The sequence below is a fragment of the Nelusetta ayraudi genome, unplaced genomic scaffold (genome assembly GCF_046127955.1).
Source record: "Nelusetta ayraudi isolate G7.1 ecotype Tasmania unplaced genomic scaffold, CSIRO-AGI_Nayr_v1 ptg000011l, whole genome shotgun sequence".
Classification (NCBI taxonomy): Eukaryota; Metazoa; Chordata; class Actinopteri; order Tetraodontiformes; family Monacanthidae; genus Nelusetta; species Nelusetta ayraudi.
In genome coordinates, this window is record NW_027466061.1 from 22179635 (window position 1) to 22205000 (window position 25366).

General features: G+C 43.1%; 1 protein-coding gene across 5 annotated transcripts in view; it reads left to right on the forward strand.

Annotated features, from left to right (window-relative positions):
• Window positions 1–18056, forward strand: part of LOC142885473 (collagen alpha-1(XI) chain-like) — a 95335-nt gene extending 77279 nt beyond the window's left edge. For all 5 annotated transcript variants that reach the window (XM_076021948.1, XM_076021946.1, XM_076021949.1 and 2 more), the window contains 23 exons: window positions 781–888; window positions 4002–4055; window positions 4406–4459; window positions 4588–4641; window positions 4772–4825; window positions 5845–5952; window positions 6082–6135; window positions 6316–6369; window positions 6491–6544; window positions 9024–9077; window positions 10599–10706; window positions 10975–11028; window positions 11392–11445; window positions 12042–12149; window positions 12623–12676; window positions 12757–12792; window positions 12902–12955; window positions 13236–13494; window positions 15300–15412; window positions 15500–15568; window positions 15815–16048; window positions 16758–16942; window positions 17055–18056. In XM_076021948.1, the coding sequence (XP_075878063.1) occupies window positions 781–888; window positions 4002–4055; window positions 4406–4459; window positions 4588–4641; window positions 4772–4825; window positions 5845–5952; window positions 6082–6135; window positions 6316–6369; window positions 6491–6544; window positions 9024–9077; window positions 10599–10706; window positions 10975–11028; window positions 11392–11445; window positions 12042–12149; window positions 12623–12676; window positions 12757–12792; window positions 12902–12955; window positions 13236–13494; window positions 15300–15412; window positions 15500–15568; window positions 15815–16048; window positions 16758–16904 (1938 nt within the window). In that variant the 3' untranslated portion in view covers window positions 16905–16942; window positions 17055–18056. The remainder of the gene's footprint in view (window positions 1–780; window positions 889–4001; window positions 4056–4405; window positions 4460–4587; window positions 4642–4771; window positions 4826–5844; window positions 5953–6081; window positions 6136–6315; window positions 6370–6490; window positions 6545–9023; window positions 9078–10598; window positions 10707–10974; window positions 11029–11391; window positions 11446–12041; window positions 12150–12622; window positions 12677–12756; window positions 12793–12901; window positions 12956–13235; window positions 13495–15299; window positions 15413–15499; window positions 15569–15814; window positions 16049–16757; window positions 16943–17054) is intronic.
• Window positions 18057–25366: the final 7310 nt, after the last annotated feature.

Sequence of the window (25366 nt, forward strand, 5' to 3'; positions counted from 1 at the left end):
CTTCTATCCTCCGCAGCCCTGTGCACCTCTGACTTCACAGATGGAGTCAGCATCTTTGTATGTGCCTCTCAAACACGGCCCAGCGTTCTCTGTGCAGCTCCGGTTATCACACTGTAAAGCCAGCCAGTGCAGGGAGTCAGTGGCTGGATCAGCCTCAATTTGTCCCGTTTACATCAAATCAAAGCATTTGCAGACTGACTTTAAAAGGGTGTCTAAAAAGAAGAAATACACGGTTGAAAAAAGTCAATCTTCTTAACAGTGTAACTACGAATATTTTGTTTCTATACAGACCAGTGGTTCAAACTAGGGATGCACTGATATTGTTACCAGTACCAGGTACCGGTATACTGAAACCGGGGTTGAGTACTCTACTCATAAAATCGATACCACGACACTGATACAATTTTGTTAAATTTGTGTTTGTACTGCAGTGAAACTTGTGTAGTTTTCTACGTTCTGGGCAATGTTGTTCAAATACAGAACAAACAGAACACCTGTGGAGGAAAATAAATAATTCTATAATGTGTAATGGCCTTACTAAGTGCTTATCGATATCGGTGAATACTGAAATTTAAGTATTCGTAATCCGCTTTGTTCTTAAAAAAAAAAAAAAATAGGTGTCACCGCATCCGTAGTTAAAATGATCTTTGCATAGGACAGTGAGGGGACTCTCTCCCCTAACCCGTGTGCATGGACAGACCTCACCTCACAGTGTTTAGACTTGGCTAAGTGGGATCAGAATAAAGACCTGTGCATTGACTAACCCTGATCACCCAACAGGGCTCGGACGGAGAGGCTGGACCGAGGGGACAGCAGGGCATGTTTGGCCAGAAGGGAGACGAAGGTCCCAGGGGATTCCCCGGCCTCCCAGGACCCATCGGACTGCAGGTGAGCCGGTACACGATGACTCATTTACAGGCACATCTCGTTCCTTCCGTAAACACGCGAGCGCCGGATCACGTTGAGCGCCGGCGCGCACGTCCGTCGCACATCACTCTCCCTCCCTTGACGGAGCCGGTCGGAGCGAAACGAGTTCCTCCACAGCTCATAAAAACCGACAGCATTTCATCTCCCCTCACATCATTTACATTGCATCAAAAGAGGGCATAATTTATTAATGCAGCCTCGGCTCCTAATAGCACTTTGTATTGCTCCTGGGCAAATAATGCTTTTCTTCCACCACCACCTCCCCCAAGGACTTCAATACAGCATAGACAGTGCTAAAAATCCATCACCTCGCCCAGCGTTTTTGCATTTGGCACTTTGCCACTGCATTAATAGAGGGCAGATGCTGGTTTTTTCACCCCCTCACTATGCTATTTTAATGCAGTGCAGCCAGACCAGAGGCAGACTGTGTCTGTCCATTCGGGATGCGATATTCCAACCAGCCAATGGCTTGTAAATAAGTGCAGTAAATTCCACCTTATTTGCACCACTGTTCTGATCTGAAATGGCCCGCTAGTCGGTTCCAGTCGAAGTTTGGCGTGCTCTCGCGTTCCCTCGTCAAAGCCACGACTCCCGAAGCGGTCGAGCCATGAAAACAAGCCGATCCCCCTCCGCTCCCACCCGTACAGACACTGACTGTGCATATTAAAAACTAAAGCAAAAGCGTGATGTTCCTGGCCTCCCATCAATAAACGACCCACAGTTTTGTTTTCCACTTCAGCGCTCATTGATCTGTGGCTGTTTGCTCGTTTGTAATGGTAATAGATGGATAGATTTAGTCTTTTTTTTTTTTTTTGCTTTTCTTTGAGTCATGCGCTGATTTTAGCTCCACTGTTTCCCAATAGACTATGACCTTTAAAGGAAATAATGCAACCTTTCTTTTGCAAATTGATAATTAAAAATGAAATGTTTTCAAAATTTTGTGATGAGGTTCTTCTTGTGAGTCGAGGGTTATAAAATGACTAATTGTTAATATTTTTGTTTGTTTTTGTGTTGTCTAAAGACGTTCTAAATCCAATCCAAGAAGCTTAACCAGCTCTAAAGAAGAAAAAGACTGAGGGTAGTGTGTTGTTGACAGGGCAACATTTAGCCTCCGCCCAGTACATTTTGACAGTTGATTTAATCATTTAATGATGGCAACGCACGTCATGCCCACGGCAGGCGGATGATTTGAAAGAAGTTGCTCATGTAGAACTGAAGCGACCTGCCATGAACGGATGATGTGTATTCAGCCGCTAATTATCAGTTAGTCGCACTACAGTCCTGTGCTCGCTTCCCCAGTCAGGACAGCAGCGTCTAGCTGGCTGCCACTGGCTGAGCAGCACAACTCACTAGATCTAACTAAAGGAATGGGAGCTCGTCAAAGAGATTTTATATTTTAACAACCTTTATGTGGACCGACGTTGGACAGTCAAAGAATTTCCCAAAATTTAGGATGTGTAACGGATGTGTGCAGAACATCCACTGCGCTTAACTGTGTGAAAAATGAATCTGTGTAGTCACTTTTTCTTCTTGCTAATTGTCATGTCAGTCCTCTTTGAACTACTTGGCTTAATTTTCCTGTGAACACAACTAAGGGATAAATAAAAAGTGAAGCATTTTCTTGGCCGAGGCCCATACAAAAGGTTCTGGATGGGCAAAATTAACATAAATGAGATTCTTATAAATGTCTCAAAGTCAATTATCCGTGAACTCAGCGAGGATGAAATTATAGCAAAGTCCTCCTGGCCAATAGGGCCAGATAACGTTGTTATTAAATGCAATTGGCTTTTAATTGGGCATAATGCACTTCGTCTCCACTCTTTTAATTATGTTTGGCTAAGCTGCCCTTCAGTAGATGGCTGCAGACACTGCGAGCCCGACTCCTCAATTCAATTATCTGGAGCATTTAATGATTTTTGACTTGAAGAGTTGTGGGAATGAAAGGCTTGGGTTTGGCTGCTGCTCTGTGGATGATGTTCACCGCGGCACGTCGGAGCCCCTGCTGGGTCTCAGAGTGGGGAGGTTAAGATGTGAAGGTAGCCGACAGGAAACATCACATCTAATAATAACACTGGGGTGTCCCTGCAGCCGATATATTGTTGAGGAAACAGTGCAAAAATGCCAAAACATTTGACACCATTGACTGATGTGTCCGGCGTTGTGCCTTTGTTCACTGCACACGTACAGCAGCCTAATCCATTGTAGACCAACAGGCCCTGCATTAATCAGGAGATCAGACCGCCATATGGAAACATTGCACATGAAATGAGTTGATGCCTTGTTTATTCATTTACTTATTTATTTATTTATTTCTCCATTCCTCGCGCCCTCGTCCATTACCGCTGCGACCGTAGTCCCGGCCCAAACGCCGGCGTTATAAATTAGCTCCGGCTGCAATCACAAAGGTACAGTAAATCAGCCAAATGAGCCGCGAGTACACACGTGCGGTGCCAATGATCGATGCTCACGTCGCTCTGATTTCAGAGCAACTTATCACCGCTGCCGCTCTCAGCCGCCTTATTGATTGTGCTGCGCGCCATCATCCAAACTTAGCAGAACAAACCTATCGACTGCGCTTATCCAGAGAGACAACAGAGGCTACAGTGAGCGCTACAGTGGGCTTGACGCACCCTTACTTTTTCTTTTTTTTTTCCCCCAGCTTGGGTTTAAACTGTTTTGTTGAAAAAAGCAAATATTCGTCAGCAGAATATATTAGCAGCCCTGCCTTTTGTTTACAGTTTCCACCAGACGTGTATGGATGGAGCTCCCAGCCTGTAATTTACATAGCGGCTGATTATCCACAAACCTCCTGTAGCTTTTAATTATAATAGGTGTCCCTTCTGACTAATTGTGTGTTTACACTCAGGGGCTCTGTTCGTATTGTGTCGTATCGTAATGTGTTTTGCGTCACATAGCATCCCGTTGACATTGTTTCAAAATTGTTAATGAGCTCCACAGACACATATTTACATGTCTGTGGATTTTTTTTTTTTTTTCATGACCAACAGTTTAGTGCTGCTGCACATGACCTTCCCTTCTTTGAAGCTCAGAGTGTTTGTTTGTCTCCTTCGCAGGGATTGCCCGGACCCCCCGGCGAAAAGGGAGAGAACGGAGACGTTGGAGCCATGGTGAGATTTAAACTGCTGTGGATTTTTCTCTTTGCCGGTGATTTCAACATTTTTCCCACGTACCAGAGGACGTGGAGGGAGATTGTGTTGTTCGTTTTGAAGATCTCCTCAATGTCTCTTGAGTTTGGGAAAGAACTAGTCTCTTGAAAACAAAAGAATCCAATGAAAGGGCAGACGTCACTCCCAGTGGAGGACATCACAACATTTTGTTTTTACTGTTTTCTATTTCGGCCTTCTCCTAACCTCCTCATTAGATGATACTGGCTGTTGTTGTGATATATGCAGATGGAAGCATTATCAATTGTACATCATTGTTAACACATGTAATTAACTGTTTCTTTTCCTGACAGGGTCCACCTGGTCCTCCTGGACCCAGAGGTCCTCAGGGTTCCGGCGGCGCCAGCGTAAGTTTTTGTTCTTTGTTCACTTCCTTCCATACTTCTAAATTTCAGTTTAGTTTCAGACTTTAAAGTAATTTCTCCACCCTGTGGACTAAAGTAACCTCACCACCCTTCTTCACTTGTGTCCACAGGGTGCACAAGGTCCACCAGGGGGTATTGGTTCGGCGGGAGCGGTTGGTGAGAAGGTGAGAAACAATGTGTCCATCTAAAATCTTTGGGATGTTCTTAAATAATGAGCTCCTCAGCTCCTGGGCTAATTGATATTCTTTTGCTTTAAGGTGTAGAAAATGACCAGACTTTTCTTTTTCAAAACAGGGAGAAACTGGCGAAGCTGGAAACCCGGGCCCAGGTGGAGAGCCTGGTATTCCAGTAAGTAGAATGTTGTGATGAGCCACCCCTTAGCTTTAAAAAAAAAAAAAAAACAATAAAAAAAAAACTAAAAAAAAAGCTTGACATGCAGTCTGGCTGGGCAGAATTAATCTGTAGTGCCAGTATAACTTTTTCCTTCTTTATGTTTACGTGACATTTAGTTTTCATTGGTTGGTTTATCATCTGGCAGTCCAGCTCTCTCTTTCTATTCTTGTCCTGATTTCTACATGCAGGCATGTACAGATGCTTTTCTGAAGACAGTCATCACTGAGACGCATCTACTGATAATGGTGTCTGTCAGTCTGACCTCACAGCAAAATCTGCTATTCGACACTAAGAGTTGTGTTGTGACAGTTAATATATATGTGGCGCTATTTCTATTCCTACTGTAACACTCACTTACATAGTCATTACCTACATCATATGTAAAGCATCAGTGATGTAATACAGCTTGATTTGAGCTTGCTGGAATTATTATATGTTGATAGTAAATGATAAAGAGGCTTGCAGTAGCCATGTACCACGGCGCTGATGCGAGAACATGACACTTGTTGCTTGGCAAAATGGGTCAGAAGCAGGTTTTCTGTCCACTTCCTGCTAAACTTGCCCGTGGCCCAGTTTGCCGATGCATTCTTCCACACATGATTTCTTTATTATCGTAAACTGAAATGAGAACTTCAGTTTGTTTGCACAAATCAGTTTGACATCCAAATTTGTCCAGTTGTGTATGCGATGCAATGTATTTAATTATATATAACGGAACAACAAAAATATGTATTATTTTAGGATTTAAAAAAAGTGGTGCCAAGTCTGTTTTTGCAAAGCTCAAAGCTCCAAATATCTACCAAATATCTTCCAAATAATAAAAAACTTCACCATTCAGTTTCATACATTCATTCAGTTATACACAGTAGAAGTAGCCGATGCCGACAGCAGCAATGCAACAACACATTTGTCCCGTCTTGCTGCATGAATAATTACGTGGTTGCAGAGCTCACTCTTGACATGTTCCTGCTCAGGGCCTCAGAGGCGAGACGGGTGAGAAGGGAGATAGCGGCCCACCTGGCGCTGCTGGACCCGCCGGTGCCAGAGGACCCCCTGGAGATGACGGTCCAAAGGGTAACCCTGTAAGTTGGCTGGATGGCAGAACTTGGTCATTGTTGTGTTTGAGTCGCTCACTGAGTCCTTGCGCTCGGTTCAAGCTGCCGCCAACGCACAGTGCAGCTCAGTGTCTTGTTGTCTCGTTCTGTCTGTAGGGTCCCGTCGGCTTCCCGGGAGACCCAGGTCCACCTGGTGAGCCTGGTACTGCTGTAAGTTCTCCACATGTGTTTTTGATCATTTGTTCTGTGTCTCTGGTTGTGATTCACCACAGAAAGGTCTTTGACACAAATTGTGTAAAGAAAAAGATAAATTAATAAAAAAAATAAACAGCATATATCATGCTACATGATGTTTGACATTTGTTTTTGTTTTTTTGTTGTTGTTTTCAGGGTATTGATGGTTTACCCGGTGACAAAGGAGATGATGGAGATGCTGGACAACCTGTAAGGCTAACTCTAAATACAACAATTCCAACATAAAGTACAATCAGGCGCAATCACGATCAGTCCCAAGATTTATTTCCCTCAGTGTTTTGAAAATGAATTGTTCATCTGTTTAATTTAGGGCCCTCCTGGTCCATCTGGGGAGGCTGGAGTACCAGGACCTCCTGGCAAAAGGGTGCGTACGTTTCCAAAATAATGCATGAAACTCTTCTAAATAAATTGTGTTTTATCAGCGCTGATCTGGATTGGCTGCCACAGCAGGGGGATAAAGTTCATGGAAGCGTTATGTTTTTGGATTTCAAATTAAGATAGAAGTGTTATTGAAGAGAAGTTTCTCAGAGTTCCAAGATGTGACATTGTGGGTCACTGGGGTGTTTTTTAACTCTGACTTCAATTTATTTTTGGAAAGTTTTAAATCCAATATACTTCACACAGTTGTTTGTTATCCACTGAGTTATGTTTTGCCTTGCTAGTAGAAATTCTACCTTGAGACAGTGATCCACTAATAGAAAGCAATGCTAGCTTCACAGCTGAAATACAGATGTGACGTCATTCCTGACTCTGATTTGAGTCTTCAGTGGCTCATCACTGAAATTCAGATCTTGATCCAGTAGAATGCTGTGATCTCCGGAGTCTGTGTTGGCAGCAATGTGGCAGCGACAGGAATGAATGAAGGTTTCCATTAATGTCAGGAAATGAAGTCGTCACTTTGTTTTCTGGTCCGTGGCGCCGCACGTCATGTCAAACTTCAGCTGACATGCTTTCAGCTCGCCAGCAGCTGCACCCTCAAAAAAAAACATCATGTATTCTATCATAATACAATAATGCAAATGACTGTGTTGTGCGCCAACTTGACGTCGCTACATTGTAGACAAGTGGCTGATCTATGTGTCAGTCCAGACGTGCTTTGAAATAACCACTAGTCACGTTGCAGAAACAATGGCACATGTTTATGTGACAAAACTGCCTGTTTGTCATCATTCATCTTCTCATGACCCCTCTGATTTTGCATGCATGCCACTGGAGAAGTGAAGCATTTTAAGTGCTTTTCGTTGCCATTGTTTTACATAGAAAATAATTCACAAAATCTTAGTTCAGCTCACCAGGGAGATTTAAAATGATGATGATAAATATCAGCTGTTTTATTTATTTTTTTATTTATTTTTTTATTTTTATTTTATTTTATTTTTAAGATTTACAGTGCTGCCTTGGCGGTGTAGAATTGCTCTAATTACTGAGGGGAACTCGCAGTGGTTCTCCTCCCTTGTCAAGCAGCAGCAGCTTGCACGCTTCCGTAATACATTGGCTCAACTAAAAATGTGTGGAAGTCAGCAATTTCTCTGTCTACGATTTATTTACCTTGGGATATTGTCCCTGTGACAAGGGCGAGTGAAACAAATTAGAGCCCAGTCCCAAGTCCATATCAATGAACTTTGCTTTAAGAGTTTTCCTCCGTCCTCCCAGGTTGTTCAGAGTCCACATCTCTGCTAATGTCTCTTCAGAATTGACTCCAGTTCGCTGCCCGTTGATGCATGTGGCTGCCTGACTACATTAGTGTGCACGCACGCGCACACGCGCGCACACACAGACGCTAATGCACAAACACAGTTGCCAGCGCTCATAACCTACATTGGAGACTGGTGGCCTTTCTTTGGTGTATTTGATTATGCTTTCTAATGGCACATGACAGCCCACTTACAAGGTCGGGACCAGGGGCTGTTGGTGAAAACTCTGTTGTGCTTCTCGCTCGCTATGTTTGGAATGTAGGCCAGTGCGCTCGCATCGCTGCTGTTGTCTGGTCCTGCGCCGCCCTGTCACTTTAGAAATACTCAAGGTCAGTGCGCGCATCAGGCCAACAATCAGCGTACGGAAACCACCACTTGACAAAAAAAAAAAGAAAAATGTTGTAGAACGTCCAGTTCGGAGAAGAACTACCAATGCGTTGTTTTCTTCTACTTTTTCTTTTAGTTGTTTCCTTCAGGAGTGACAACAAACCAATCACGTGCCTCCATCTAACCCTGTCCATGCTTTCTCTTGTCTCACAACAGTTTACGTTGTTTCTTCTTTCACTGCATCCATAAATCTCCTCTGTGGTCTTCCGCCTACTCACTGTCCTCCCCTCTACATGACCAACTAAATCTGGCCTCTCGGCTTTTATCTCCAAAACATTGCTGCTCTCTTTGCTTGCTGTTCTCACCACCGTACATCTTTTCTTTTTCTTTTTTTTTTTTAAACATACTGTTTCATTTTTGTTGGGCGACACAGCCCACATTGTGACAAGCGGATTAATTGTCCAAAGTCAAACTCCCTAACAGATCAGAGTTAGCCCTCTGTTCTCAGCCTTCAGCCGAAAAACTGGGTTTTTCGTTTGGAAGGGGGCAAAACAAGGCAAACAGGAGGTTTTCTCAGACAATCGTTGGTTGAAAAGTGGAGCAAGGCGGAAAAAAGCTGTACAGAGTGGACTTTTGCCAATTTGATTTGGGTTTGTCAGAAAGCGTTGGTGAAGTGGCATAATTAGTGGTGGATTTTTGTAAAAGGTTTTTATATTAGGAAATGTTTGAGGTATTATCATTCATTTATTTATTTATTTATTTTATTGTTCTGAAGTCTTTATTCACCAAATTATAATTGCCATGTATTGTTGCTTTTCTCAGGGAGCCGCCGGAGCAGCAGGTCCACAAGGCAGACAAGGAGAAAAGGGATCAAAGGTAATTCACTTTCTGTCTGCCTGAAAAATTGGCTTAAACAGTCAGTGTCCATGAGGCTGTCACACCAAATATTGAACACATGCACGCACAACAGTATATGTGTGTGTGTGTAGAATTGATGGACCATTTCGCACACAGTTGCACACGTTTTTGACCCTCAAATCAATAAATGAAAATCAATGTTCTAACAATTTCTCCATGAAACCGAAGAGTGTTGGCATTCATCGACTTTATATTTGTAGAAAGGTTTCCAGAGAGCTCTGTGTTATGAAATGTAAATCTAATGACACGTTTCAAAACTGGACATAACTTCCTTTCTCTCAGTCTCTTCTTTTCCAGATACTTTTATTTTTCAAAAATTACTTTCGAAGTCAGTAATAATTCCCCCGCTCTAATTCTAATCCTTGGGTAGCTCTCGTCCGTCACAGCGCCTGCATAAATGTGCAACCTGGGCAAAATAAACATCACAGAAATGGAAAGACAGAGCTCCACGCAGAACCTACACAGAAGTGGCTAAAAATAGATAATCAGAGTGATACCTCTGTTTTTAAAGACGACTGCTAGACCAAACTGCGTGAAAGCTTCTGTGATGATGGATGTCCGGCAGATGGTCTTCAAAGAAAAAGTGGCAGCGGTTCCAATAGCTCCTCCTCTAATATCCTGCCCGGGACAACATTTATGCTTTAGCCCCAGATTAGTTCTTATTATTTGCAAAGATGACAAATGCGTTTTAAAAGCGGAACGAGTCTGTTTTCTGTCCGTGCTTTGTTGCTGGGCACAACATGCTAGTGTCAATATTTGCAGGACTTCCTTTCGCTCAGAGATGATACTGAAAATATGACAATCTCAGAAATGGCCACGCTCATCCCTTCGTTCCATCTCTGCAACAAACACACACATACATACACACACATACACTCACACACACATTGTGTTTGCATGGAGGAAAAGGATTAGGCCTGATGTGCTGGCGACAAGACAAAGCCTGTGTGGCGGTGCTAGATCCTCAAATCAAGGCCTAATTGGTTGTCAGAGCAATTTAATCCCCTCCTCCTGCGAGGTGAGCCGATATGACATCTCCGGGACTTCAATACACAGGGAGCACCGTGCTCTGGCTGGGAGACAGCGCTTCGGATCCGGGCACTTTTCATCTGCTCGGATGTCGCAAATCCTCCAATCCTTTCTTATCAGTGTTTTGTGAGAGGAGGTCTTTGCAAAATATCAAACATGCTGCGGATTCAGGGGATTGTCAAACAGATTAAGGTGTTGGTGAAACTCTCAAGAGATATTTTACTCTTTTTTTTTTTTTTTTTGTCCCCTCAGTTAAATGCTGCGGGGATTTCTGTCGGGAGCATTGTAGATTGCAGGTTTTTTGACTGATGCCCCCCAACTTTGTTTCAGTTTCCTGCAAAAGGATGAACAATTATAGCATGAAGTTAAAATCATATGAGAAAGAAGAAGACAGCAGTTTTTGCATTCTGGAACAGAGAGTCATTGTTATTTTGGTGTCATGTGTAACAGGGAGAAGGTGGAGCAGAGGGTGCTGTTGGGAAAACTGGACCTGTGGGACCTCAAGGGCCTCCTGGAAAGACTGGTGCTGAGGGCCTGCGGGGGATCCCCGGTCCTGTGGTAAGTACCGTTTCTCTATGTCTATGAGTGTTTTAGACATCCCTTCTATAGTCAATAAAACACAATTCAATTTGTGAAGTAATTGACACATGCAGTACATAGAAAACACCACGATTGAAATGCCATGTTCTGCTATTCTGTTGCTGCAAGTACCAGTCAAACAACCTTAGCACTTGAAATGCAAATGTTTCTGCATTTGCAACATAGTGTCATGTCATCCAAAACTTTTCTTTTTAACTTTTTGTTTGTTTCTTTTGTGTTGTGTCAGGGTGAACAAGGACTCCCTGGTGCCTCTGGCCAAGACGGCCCTCCTGGACCTCTCGTAAGCCGTCCCTTCAACTTGCTTCTTACACATACACAATGATTGTTTTGTTTGCCATGCGGCACCAAGAAAAAAAAAAATACACATAATCAGCTCTTTTTACTATTTTTATTCAACTTTGATGAAATTTTAAAGCAATAATATATGTTCCCCTTGTTTGTAACTGGACCTGCGTTGTTATCCATGACGTCAACCAGGTTTCTGTCGGAGGGAATGCTTGTCATTCATCCCGCCTCACTTGTATTCCTCATATACTCAGAATCTCCGGGATAAACAAGAGATATTTGGAGATGCAGAGATCTGCGGCACAATAAAGTTCTTTGCATATTACTCTTGACAATCTGATTCTTTTCACCTCCTCAGGGACCCCCTGGACTCCTCGGTATGAAAGGTGACTCTGGATTCAAGGGAGAGAAGGCAAGACATTATTACGATGCTAATCTCAAACGGCTTTATTGTGCATTTCTCATATCTGCCTCTGCGACGTATCTGAAGCGTCCTCGGCTGGCGATGCAAACATCTGGGGCCGATTGCGCCTCGTCGCCTGCCCCCCGCCCCCCCGCCCCTCTCTCGGAGAGCAGCGGAGGGGAGAGGCGCCGCTCTGCGAGGGGCTTTCACTTTGATTCAATGCGGCCGATGAATATGTATAAGCTCAGTAATACCATCTTTCTAATGGTCATTGGTTTGTTGCCAGCGCGGGCTCGGAAACAGATGGCCATAACTCTGCCGAGCAGCAGGTGCTGAAAAAGAGCGCCATTGTTAAATATGACGACTGCCATAAACGCCTTAATTATTAATAGGCTGGCATGAGTAAGCACTGAGGTCAGCTGGGCAGCCACTGAGTCGAAACCTTTGGCTGCCTTTTCCCCCCCCAGAGTGTCTAATCATCTCATCCCTTACCACACGTGATGAATGATGATCAAGTTTAAACAGAATTATTGCCGCAGAAATATTGACTTGGACACATTGCATCCCTAAAGCTTCTGTTCCTCTCTTGCTTTTGTGTGCCGCAGGGTCACCCAGGTCTGATCGGTCTGATCGGACCCCCTGGTGAGCCCGGGGAGAAGGGAGACAGGGGTCTGCCAGGACCTCAGGGCACCGGCGGTGGCAAGGGTGATGCGGTAAGTCGCTCCGTCTCCGCGTCAGCGCGCTCCTCTGAAATATTCCCCCGCTGGAGCGCGGCGCGTCGTGAGCTTCGGCGGTCTGCATAAATGTATGTGCGAGGTGAAGGCGCACTTGACTTTTCCAAAAGGTTAGCGCTGCCTCCGTGCCCGGGGGGGGGGGGATTCTACTTTAAGAGCGTCGTATCTCATATGCAGTCATCTTACTGCAGGTCACTTTGGGTGCACGGTAAAGAGCCATTATGTGCATTTGAGTGTTTGAATTGTGACGAGTGCAGCACTCTGACTTATTGTTGCACTTATTCACTGAATAAATGTTGTTTGGCTCAGGCCACAGTTTGTAAACATGTTATCCGCGAGGCTCCTGATGTTGAAACTAAAAGTGCTCACATACATCAGCCGATATTTCCAGCTTAAACATCCACAAAATGCCGCAGATTCATTTTGAGCGATGACTCATCCTCTGCTTTCAGGGTGCTGGTGGTTCTTCTGGTCCTCTGGGTCCTCCTGGTCCTCCTGGTCTCTCTGTAAGTTCTCTCTCCCACTGATCTCCTCACTAACAGGGTGACTGTTGTCATCTCTCAGCGTCTCTTTGTGTTTCTAACAGGGTGCTGTAGGCCAGAAAGGCTCCAAGGGATCGACTGTGAGTCAGATTTTCATTTTTTTCAGTCTGTCACTTAAAAGTTGTTGTTTTTTTCTTCACATTGTTGATGAGAATGCTGTTTTTTCAATGATGCCTTGTCTCCTGCCAGGGTACACAAGGTCAGAAGGGAGACTCTGGATTGGTAGGAGCCCCTGGACCACCTGTAAGTGCCATAGCGTCATCACATGCAGACACATCACTGCTCAAGTTCCTAATATCTCTTTTTCATCTCACAATCATTATAAAATTAGTTGTTGAATTAATTCATGAGAAAATCTATCAAAAAGTTTTCACAGGCACATTGAAAAATGTCCCATTTCTTTCTTTTTCCCTCTTTTGTTAGTTGACTAAATACATTTCTGTCAGGAACTTGAAATGCCCCTAATGGACGTATACAACATGGGTCAATCTGGTTGGTGGCACTGAGCTTGTCCGTGTTGCAGGGTCCACCAGGGGACATCATCCAGTCGCTGCCCATCCAGGCCTCCAGGAAGAACAGGCGGCACGCCGAGATGCAGGGAGACGAGGCCGTCGTCGACTACGGCGTGGACGGCGTGGGCATGGACGGGATGGAGGACGTCTTTGGATCGCTGAACAACCTCAAGCAGGACATTGAGCGGATGAAGTTCCCCATGGGCACCCAGGACAACCCTGGCAGGACCTGCAACGACCTGCACCTCAGCCAGCCCGACTACCCAGATGGTACGGAAAATCTTCGAGCACTGCCAAGTGTCATTTCAACTTTTGATTTTTCTTTTTTTTAACTTGCTGCTTACTGAAGCCTGAAGTCGTCCAGAGTCAGACCGAGTGGCCAAAAATGCGGCTGACGTGTTCGCTTCACTCGCCTTCAGCTCACAGCCATCCCACTTGTGCCCGATTTCCCCGCCTAGGTTGCTGAGAAGCAGCCCGGACGTGATTCTGGAGGTTGACGCAGTTGTACAAAAGGAAAATAGTCCTGATTGCTTTTATGAAAGAGTGACGACCTTATTTGCATGTAATACTCTTCAAGCACATTAGCATCAATCAAGGCAGAGGCAGGGAAGGACAGCGCTCTCAGACAAACCAAAGACGAGGGTCCTGTTGAGAAAAACACTGCGCTGTCTCTGCTGGGTAACTCATCACCAGGACAGACAGGATTTTACTTCTCTGTGCTGGTTTAACTCCTCACACTGGGTCAACTCTTTCCACTGACCAGGGGAGAACTACTCCTCACCTTGGTACGGCCATAATCACATGACTGTAACTGACCAGTGGCAGTGAAAGACGCAGCAGGAAAGTAGGAAAGGACATTTGATGACGCGGTGGAAACCTGTGTGTATTCTGCTCGCGACAGACAGACGATCCACCAGGGCCTCGTGCTACCAGTATTTGCTCGAGAAGATAGCAGAAGCAGCTTTGCTTTAACTTACTGGAGTAAGTAAGTAAAAAAAATGCTGCCAGTCAAAAGGAAAGAAACTATCAAAGGGGAAAATGTGTCAAATGGGTGCAAATCTGCACACATTAAAAGTTGGACTGCGTTGAAAGTAATGTGCTGAAGAGCTCTGCCCAATTCACCAATCCCAGGAAAAAGGATATGGATCGTTGAGTTCTTAATAACCATAACATTTTGGTTTCTTTAATTCTGGAAAATACAATAAATGCATGCAAGAGATGATTCTGCATGTCACCCTAAAAGATGAGAAGAGGATGTATTTATGAATTCCATCATCTGTAGGAGCTGCAGCAGCAGCAGCAGTTGTTTTATCAGAGCTGGATGACATTTTCCGCAGCGCACCAAGAACAAATTTGAAAGAAAATATATGAAACATATGTTTTTTATTTACTTTCAGTCGGCTTTGGCAAGAGCTTCAGCGACTCTCCCCCATGCCTCGCGACTATGGCAGACACCAGAAAGAATCATTATCTGTGCTACATTCCATACTAAATGCCACTTTTCTTTTTGGCATTACTGCTTTATTTTATTTCCTAGCATGCCGCAGAGGCTGCTGCTCTATGTTTAATTAAGGTTTTGATTGAAATCTTATTAAGCCACAAGTCTTAAAGGATTATTCATTATACAACATTATAGGTGGCTCCAGCAGTGAATGCCTGCTGCCTCTAATGATGCCTCTCGTTACTTAGCGGGCAGCTTTGCTTTGGATGTGATAGGAAAAGGTCGGTCCAGCCACTCCCTAGAAAGCGTCACCCTTTCTTCCTTTCTCTGCCGGCTGTATCAAAAAATAAATTCAAAGAAGACGGAAATCTAAACAAACATTCCATCTACTGTGTCAGGCAGGTTTATGCTCCTTGGAGATAGAACCCCATTGGCATCTGTTCATAACCCTCTGAGAAAACCTAAGCACAAAGAAATGAACCAATATTAGACACATTGAACGCAGCCCAAAGGTGAAGATCATAAATAATGGAAACGAAACAAACTGGTCACCTGGAAGTGAACCTCGCAGACTGGTTTTGCCCACTGAACTGCTACTCTCCGACTCTGTGTCACGGCTGTGCTTGTCTCTCAGGTGAATACTGGATCGATCCGAACCAGGGCTGCACCGGAGACGCCATCAAAGTGTTCTGCAACTTTACCGCAGGAGGGGAGACGTGCATCTACCCCGATAAGAAATCTGCGGGGGTACGAGGCAACATCAATGGCTGTTACACAAGAGTCGCTGCGGCGCTAAATCCATAACGCTGTAAATGCTCTTCCGTTTCCTCGCAGGTCAGAATATCCAACTGGCCCAAGGAGAGTCCTGGCTCGTGGTTCAGTGAATTTAAACGGGGAAAAATTGTGAGTCCACCTTGATGATTTTTGACTCCCCTCTCTCCTTCTCTATTATACCTCCCAGCCAACACTTTTCTTCAAATAGCTTTTTTCCATTTTGTGCTTGATCACTTTCTAAACTCTTTTCTCTGCTGCCTTGCTGCGTTTTGTTTCCCTCATCCTCCCGCCTTTTCATTGCTTAATTCCATCCGCATTCAATCGCCCGTCCTCCTTTTACTCATCCTGGCTGCTTTTCCTCAATGCCCTCCGCAGCTGAACTACGTCGGCGTGGGGGAAAACTCCATCAGCGCCGTGCAGATGACCTTCCTCAAGCTGCTGAGCTCCGCCGCTCGGCAGAACTTCACTTATATTTGCCATCAGTCGGTGGCCTGGTACGACTCCAAGGCTGACAACTATGACAAGGCGCTGCGCTTCCTGGGCTCCAACGATGAGGAGATGTCCTACGACAACAATCCCTTCATCAAGCCGCTGATGGACGGCTGCTCGGTAAAGACTCACTTCAGAACTTTGTGTGCCCAATCGAGTGTTTTTTGGTTGTTGTTGTTTTGGGTTTTTTTTAAATAATGAAGTGTGATCCTGTGTAGAGAATTGCCATACGATGATTTGTCCACGGCATCGGAGTTTAAAGTAGAACTATATTTCACAAAGAATCTAAATGCAGATGTATTTACTAGATCTATGATAATCAAGAATTAGTAGTGTTTCATTGTGGAGACTGAGAGGAGTTTGTGTAGCTGCCAAAATAATCAGCATTTCCATTTTGTTGACTTGCTTGACTTGCTACAACCCTGTCAAGCAAAACTGCTGTTACTGACAAATAACAAAAAAAAACAAAGAAGCAAAGCAAAGCAAAGAGGCAGTTGTTGTAGATGGTGTTTCATATTTTTATTATAATTTGTATTTTTAATAACTGGTCATTAATTACACAATAAGTTTTTGCTCAGGCAGTAAGTCTTTCAGTTGACCTGCTACAGTAGTTCCCACACTAACTTTTTTTTTTTTTTTTTTTTTTGCTGTCAGAAAATGTTGACATGCAGGTTATACATACAATCTGTTGTCGACCGAGCAATCACTCACCATCAATTTGCTTTAAAAAAGAAAAAAAGAAGAAGAAACTAGCACAAAAGGTTGTAGTGCAGCATCAGAGCGCCGGCACACTGACCGTCGTCCTGCCCTCTCCCTCTCCTGTCCGCAGCTGAAGAAGGGCTACTCAAGGACGGTGATGGAGGTCAACACTCCCCGCATCGACCAGTTGCCCATCATCGACGTCATGCTGAACGACTTTGGGGATTCCAACCAGAGGTTCGGCTTCGAGGTCGGCCCCGTCTGTTTCCTCGGCTAGACACGCCCCAGCCCGCCGCTGAAGGACAGGATCGGAGGGTATGTATTAACATCCACACGCTGCCATCCATCAACCTTCATACCTTCTCCTCCCCACCGCCGCAAAGCGCAGCAACAACAAGAACCTGTGTTTCCCTGTGTCACCAATAAGATCGGAGAAGAGGAGAGACCCTTCCGCCCCAAACCCCCGACCCAACCCACCCGTCGACCCTGTCATGGAAGCACGGACCAGGGGAAGCTACTCCTCGCCCTTGTGGGGCCACAACCACGTGACTTTAACTGACCAGTAGTAATGGGAGTGACATCAGGAAAGCAGAGAAAGGACATTTGATGCCGTGGCGGACAGTGGCGTCCTTCTAGCGACAGAGAGAGGTTCCACGCACCTCCCCCTCCCCCGCTCCAACACCACCCTCTCTGCTGCAGGTGCTGCTCTGAATACAACCACAGAGTTGCCTTTGTGCACAGTCACAAAATACTTAAGGTGCTACAAAAATGTGTTGTTTTTTTTTGGGAAAAAAAACTGTAATTATAATTATTATTTTGTACATTATTTTTTCCTTTCCAAATCCACTCTCTAAAAACTTGCATGTGTCCGAGCTCTTAGATATTAGGTGGGCTGTATTAGATAAAGTCATTGACTATATTGGACGTGATGGAAAGAAACCTGCGAAGAAACAAAATGTCACTTGAGAACATTCCAATTTGTAAGTACTAGAAAAAAAACTATTGTAAATACTATTACTTTTCAATGTTTTATGAAGAACAAACCAAACTGGGAACATCTCACGCGAAAAGCATTTTGTCTTTTTGTGACCTTAAAGTTTGTATCCCTGTCAGAATATTAAGCCATACAAAAATAAGATATTAATATAAATGCAGAAAGGAAGGGCTTTTTTAATAAAAATTCAAAAAATCTTTTCAACCGGACATCACCTTGTACCAGTTTTATTCAAAGCTGAAACAAAAATGACACTTAAGTTATGTTTATATCTTGTTAGGATGAAACATCTTTTGTTGAAGTTCTCAACTTTGCTTTATGTTGACTGTCGTTTTTGTCATAAAAAAAAATCCCCTCGACTTTCTCCTTTGTAACAATGAACAAATGTTTTCAATGTGCCATTCCAAACTATTAAAACTGGATTCTGAAAAAAAGTTGGGTTGCACGTGTGTATTATTGGCCATTTACAAGACGACTACCATGACCAATATATTCTTTTACCATATACAAGATGATCTACCTTCTTGGTAACTCTGATTTTTGACTTGACATGAATCCACGAGCTGTGACACACCACCCACTCACGTCCTGTAGCTCACACAGCACCTGAATCCACATGTTTGCCCAAGCTTCTACAGCAAACGTGCACAATGACAGTATATTTAAAACTTCTGTACCGCTGCAATAAAAGCCAAATGGATACTGCAATCCTTTGCTTTCACAAACAGATTAGAATAAAATGAAATGACTCCCATATAATTAGACGCATCGCCGAACAGCTTAGTCACATGATGTACGGAGACATTTTACACACCAACATTTACTGCTTCTACATCTGGAAAGGGGAAATAAAGCAATTAGAGTGTGTTGCCCATAAAGTTGAAATGATGTTTTCAGACACAGTCCTTAGTTTATTCCTATTTGAATGCATTTGAACAGGTGCACGGATTTATACCCCAATTACCCCGCTGAAATAAATTTATGCATAGCATCATTTTGGGTAAGGTTGGATAAGCCCCTGTATGTATGTATGTATCTATGTATGTATGTATACTGTATACATATATATATATATATATATATATATATATATATATATATTTCCTGCTCAAATTAAATACATTTAGTTTTGACTGATACTTTTGCCTGTCTGAATCCTGAAGGATGGATTTATGGAGGATTCGAAGGAGTTTTTGCTCCTTTTCAGTTTTGTTTTTTTTTCAGTTTCCCACTCATTGATTAACTTTTAACGTCGATACTTCATTGGAATGAAAAGGTGTTTCTATTCTGAGAGCCACTTATCAGGTGCCACGCTGAGTCTTATTTAACTTCAGTTCTTCATATCCTCTCTCCCCAGGCGATGCGTGAGAATTCCTCTGTTGTGAGCAAAGTGCCAGTGTCCAGTGAATTGCTTTTCAGGTATGGACTCAGGGTGTAATTTACTGGATAATCACACATGATAATAGCGCAGAAGATTTGTGTTGCCGAAGAGTACAAAGCAAAGTGACGGCAGTTATCTGTCTTTCTTTGTTGTCACATTGGGAGTTATGGTGAATGACTAATTTTTTTTATTCTATTTTTTTATTGATGAAAGATGCATATTGATGTTGACATTAAATAAAAGTACAAAATACAAAATACAAAATAAAACTACAACTGCCAAAATCCTTAAAAGCACTAGAGGAAACATATGTTTCCCTCACTTTGTTTTGTTTCTAGGAGCCACTAAAATGAAGTGCAAGACATTCATTTCATTTTTTTGGAACAGAAACAATGAACGAAAATAAAGTTGACCAAACCAAATGAGCAAACGTTCTGTGTGGAGGTTCTCTTGGCATTAGACAAAGTGGCAACCCTAAGTTATTTGTGGGTGAGAGTGTGGACGGTCGTTGGTCCCTCTGTGGCCCTGTGATGAACGAGTGACTGGCCCAAGCTGTAACCCCGCCTGCACCCGAGGACAGCTGGGATTGGCGACAGCCCCACGACAACTATGACCACATAATTTGCAGCGATGGAAATTTTATGGAGGTTCTGATTGCTGGTCAGATTATAACAGGACCAATCAGTGACCACTGAGAGGAAAAACGCTCAAGCCAGGAAGCTAACAGTTCCCACAGTACATCAGACGGCGGGACAACACTTTTCATTCACTGTCATCCACTTCAAAAAAACAGTCAGTGCAGTCACCGCCAGTCAACAGACACCCACTGACAAAGTGCTGCAGCACAGGTTTCCAGCACAGGTGAGGTTCTGATTGATTCAAGACATTTCATAATATTCAAATGGAGCAGTTTACCAATTTACCTTTTAATCGAAACAGATTTATTGCTTTACTCAATCTTCACTATCTGGGATTTATTACAGCCGGCTGGCTGTCGGAAAGCACAAAAGTTACGACTTGTTTGTGCTAGCTGCTTTCATTGGTAGAAGGATGCTCCCATAAACAAGGCTGTGTGTTGCCATTCCATGCATCATTCCCAGTATGCTTTTAGTACAAAAAAAGAAGGGAAAAAAATCTGATTGACTTTCATGAGCTCAGTTATGTTTTGACATAAAAAAAAATAAATAACATTTGAATCATTGCATCTTTTAAGGATGCGTGTCCCCTTAAAAGCCGGGAGGCTGTCATCTTGTTTTGGTTAGTCAAAGGAAATATGGTGATGAGTCATGACAGTGTTCGTGTACCAGACAGTTTGGCTGATGGCCAGGTTTTTTTGTTTGTTTGTTTGCTCTGTTTTGCCACTGAATACAGGAACAGCTGTTTTTCTTCTGAATGCAGAACGACATGTTTTGCTGTTGTGAATAAAAAGATGCCGAATTCTAACAAAGAGGAGATTACAGGAGGAGACCTGGTGGAATGAGAGCATGGTGGTAGAGAAGTTAGCTCCCAGACTGCAAGATGACAGGTTGGGGTTCCCACTTTGATTCAGGAATAACTCCCCAGCTGTCTCCAGCTTAATGAAATGAATTTTGACAGAATGTAGAAAAGAAAAGAGAGGAACTGCAAAAATGTCTTTGTCGAGCACTTGTATTTCCTCACTCATTTAGCTTTCGAGGGTTACGACAGGATGCTGCAGCAGGCAGTGAGAGTCTGAACAGCCTGACTCCTCTGAGCAGCCACCAGAGTCAGCGGCCAAAAGAGAAGAGATGATAGAGATGAAAGAAATCGTTGGGAATAATTGAGCTGTCTCACCAGAAGGGTTTGGCACAGTGCGGAGAGAAGCCAGGTTAGAGGCACACGGGTGATCTTAACCAATGGCCCTCCATCGAATTATCACCTCAACCCTTTGCCCTCTGACCTTTGATGACTTCCTGTGTGACTGAAAAGAGGCTTGAACCTCTTTGACCTCAGTCAGAAATCCATCACCCTGAGCAATTTGTCCTGTTGAACCTTCCATCTAAACAGAAGTCTTTCTGCTGCAATTTGAGGCTAAATGTGCCAAAGTTAAATAAATAAATACACCATTAAATAAAAAATTAAATGTGTGATAAATTAATTAAAATGGAAAAATGCATTAAACAAATTATTATGAAAAGATGTATTCATTTGTTCATTGAAAAATGTACTTAATGGTATAGATTTAATTAGTTTATGCTGCGTGTGACTGCAGTGCCATGATGAAATACTTCACACTGTCAATCAACAGCTGGATAGAGCAACAATCTCACTCTTTGGAGGTTCTTTACAAAAAAAAAAAAAACAAGCACATTCAGGCAAGAATGAAAAGACTTTTTTTTTTATTTCCAGGAATATAATTTAATTATAACCACATGAGTTAAACACTGTATTATGTCAAAAAAAAAAGCATTCTTGTTAGATCAGAATTTCTCTGGGGCTCATCTGTCAGACCACGTGTGATTGTCATTGAACTTAAAAAGAAATAAATAAATAAATAACTTTTTACCTTTGGGTTTGTTTAAATAATGCCAAAATAATCAGTGAGAAAACTTAAGAGCTAAGTGATTAACCCCTTAAGCCCTTGAGCCAGGCTTAGCTTGCAGTAAAAAAAAAAATGAGTTCCTCATAGTGGCACCTGATGAGTTCAAGTTACTTGGTCACAGCAGGATTGGAACCAGTCGCAACATCACATCACAGTCCATCCACGAACTCCCTGAGCTATTTATCCTGTAGGAGTCACACTTTCATTTCTGACTCTTCTCTCAGTCTTTAAATTGAAGGTGTCTAAAGGGCATTCAAACCACCAACCACCTAGACTACAGTCAGGCTGTCATCACCCTGGGCTATTCGTCTTGGCGGTCTCATGTTGCCATCTGTCTTCAGCTCGGCACCGTGTTCAAATCTGAGGAAGGTTGACACAAGTCGAGCTTTTGAAAAACCCTCTCAGTAGTTAGTTGATTAGTTAGTATTAGTTAGTATTGTTAAAAGGTGAAGTTACAGATGCAAACCTCTTGAAACTTTTTGGTTTTAATTCAATTGCAGCTAATTGAGTGAAACAGGGAATATTTCCATCTCTTGCGTCGCCACATGCGGGTCGTTTTGGTTCATCATTAAATCTTCTGCGTTGCCACGGATTGATATTGTGTACGATTTCAGTTTCAGACAGCAATACCCTTTCACAAAATAAATTTACCAGGCCAAAAATTTTGACTCGATTTTGACTGGTGGGTCCTGAAGCCAGGGCTGTTGTGGACCGCTGAGACAACAGTAATTACATCTGCTAGGTTTGAAGATCAATATGTAGTGTGTACGGATGAATCAATCTATTTAAGGTTTGATGAAAAGCAAAAGAAATCCATGTCAACAAAACATGATAACCTCAGTCTCACAAAGCTTTGGCAGTCTTAATAGCGTGATGTAGATGACATTTCACTGCAGCAACAAAGACTTTGTCATCTCTGCTGTTATTATTTACTGGAGTCCATGAAGGTCTTTTCAGAACTTAAAACAATTATCTTCTTCATTATTCATGGCACCAAATCTAACATTTATTTGCAGTGGGTAATCGTGAAACAAAAAACAGTTACAAATTAACTTAAAAAAAAACATTTTCTATTATTCATTATTATATGACAGCTTAAATGTGGAGCAGCTCCATTAAAGATCTGCTCAAATGCGCAGAAGGAGGGAGATTAGAATTATTACTATTATCCTAAGATTATCAGTTTAAAAGTCTGATTGTGATTACTTCCATCAGTTGATCAGGTATACAGGTAACTCATTCTCATCCCATTATTGTAAATGCCTAAACTCTCCCAATGCGGCACTTCCTTCTCGCATGAATTCAAAACAATAATATAAAAAAGTATATCGCAGTGTAATGAGCAGAAATGATCAACGTGTGTCCGTTTTAAAATGATGCAAATGTTTCTTTCAGCACACAGCTCGATTCTTGAAAATGGCAACTCAGTCTTTTCCTGAACGTGAGATTTACCTTCAGTTAATAAGGCCAACCGGAGAGCTTCTTCAGCCAGTCGACTCAGCACAGCTGACACACACGTGACCTGCTCCATTCTTCACAGCTACCTATCAAACGCACCCTCATAATGTGGCGCTCTATTTAAACTGCCCAGTCACTAACACGGATGTGCTGCGTCATCGGTTCCCATCGAGTTCCCCTTCAACATGTCAACGTGTGCCGCCACTCCCACCGTGTTGATCGTCTGGAGCCCTGGGTTCTCTCGTCTCATCAGGGACGCAGCTCCAGCTCGCCTTCAGTTCCTGTTGCCGTCTCCTTGCAAAAGGTCCGCTGTAACTGCAGTGCTCGTCCAGACTGCTGCTCATGCATTAAAGGCCCACATACCATCAGGAATTGTTGTCGCTTATTACGATCTGGTATAATTGATATAATGCGCGCATTCGTTATGGACTCTGGTTCTCGTGATGACGCTCATAAAAATAATTTATTTGTATATTTCATGCTTTCAAGTTTTTCAGAGCTTGAATGGTTTTGTTAAACAATTGGAATGCGCTGATGACAGATAGACAGACAGACAGACAGACAGACAGACAGGCCTTTTTGCATCTGGGGATACAGTTCATGAGTTGCATGCACTGCAGGGAGCTTGACCCCTATTTACCCATGGTATGAGCTCAGTTCCACCTATAGCGGCTCTCTATATCAATTATTCCTGGCCTAGTCTTCTATGTCATTCAAAAGATATAGCAGAGTTTGGACTTTACTATTGCAGAAAAACCTTGTGCAGACCTTTGTTTAATTACCTGATTCAAATGTATAGTTCACTCAAGAGATGCAAAAGATGAAGCGCCAGATCCACTAAGAATGGAGCGCAGATGTAAATTGCGACAACTTTGCGGTCAGAACTTCTGCCACCTTTGCGTCACATCCTCAAATGTTTTTTCCACTAATGACATGCAGTCGCAACACAGACAGTCTCTCCAAACATCCCCACAGCCAACAGTAACAACAGACACACACACCAACAGGCCACACACCTTTCCACGGTCTCTGTCATCCTCTTAAAGGAGAAGTATAACATGTTCACCCACATTAGTGGGTTCAATTAGTTCACATTAATTCACAGTGGAACACATACAAAACTGAACACACTTCAGAAATGCTACAGTATGAACACGAGTGTGGTTGATTGTACGGCAAGAATGAACCTGAACCTTTGAGTAATTTTAATTAGTTTGATTTCACAAAGAGACACTCTGGCGCTCATGTACGCTCCAGACATTACGAGCACTGTCATGATCAGAAGGCAGTCAAGGCGCATCAGTATATTTATACACATTGTTTATTGTGTCATATATTTTACAGTTACCGCCACCTGGTGTGATTTGTAGCTGTTCGGTGGCTGATCTGATCGAGTAAAGTGCAGGTTTCAGGTGTAAGTGAACTTGTAACTTATTAATGTTTCACGTTCTTAAAAAAATTCATTAATAAAATGTTTTGCTTTATATATGATAAGGTGTGTGTGTGTGTGTGTGTATTTTTGTTTTTAACTTTTTCTCCTTCACTTTCAAGATGCCTCTATGCTCCAGTGGCCTCCAGCATCCCCATGTCCTCATCGGCGATGGTTAAAACCATGTATGCAATCCAAGTTTCCTCTAAACTACGTGGTTCTACTGAGCTGCTGCCTACCATCATTATGCGATTCCTTGCATCGGATTGGTGCATCAACTACACCAATCTGTCCTCATGGACTGTTAAATCACTGGTTCCTTGTTTGTTGATATTTTGCTGGAAAAGAAAATCCTACAAGCACAACAAAACAGATGCTGTATTTGAAGCAGTTTACTGTTCCGCAGTTTTATTCCTTTCTTTTTTGAGTAAACATATTATTTTTGAGTGATTACAGTTTGTTTGAACCACAACCCCTGGATTTGTTCTCTCTGATAATACATTTTGGAGTGGATGGAGCTAAAAAAAAAAAAGCTAACTGCAGTTATTCCTGGAGAGAATCTCATCAGAATGCAGATCATGACTGATGAAGGCCCTTTGTTCTCGTGTGCTTCTGCTTCCTCCCGACACTCCACTTGAAGTAGTCCTCATTCAAACGGTTTTAACTGGGAAACACTCTCGCAGTACCCTGCTTCCATGCCTTGCTCAGCCGCTTTTCTCAACTCTCTGTTGAAAGTGAAATTGTTAAACGCTCGCCGGAGCCCCCCCGTAGCTCCGATGTTAATACATTAGGATAGCCAGTGGCCAGAGATACCCCCACCTCCACCCATCGCCAGAGATACCCCCCACCTCCACCATCCCCCTCTGCAACAACCTAGCTGACATGACACCTGACAGAGCTTTGCATTTTTTCACCAC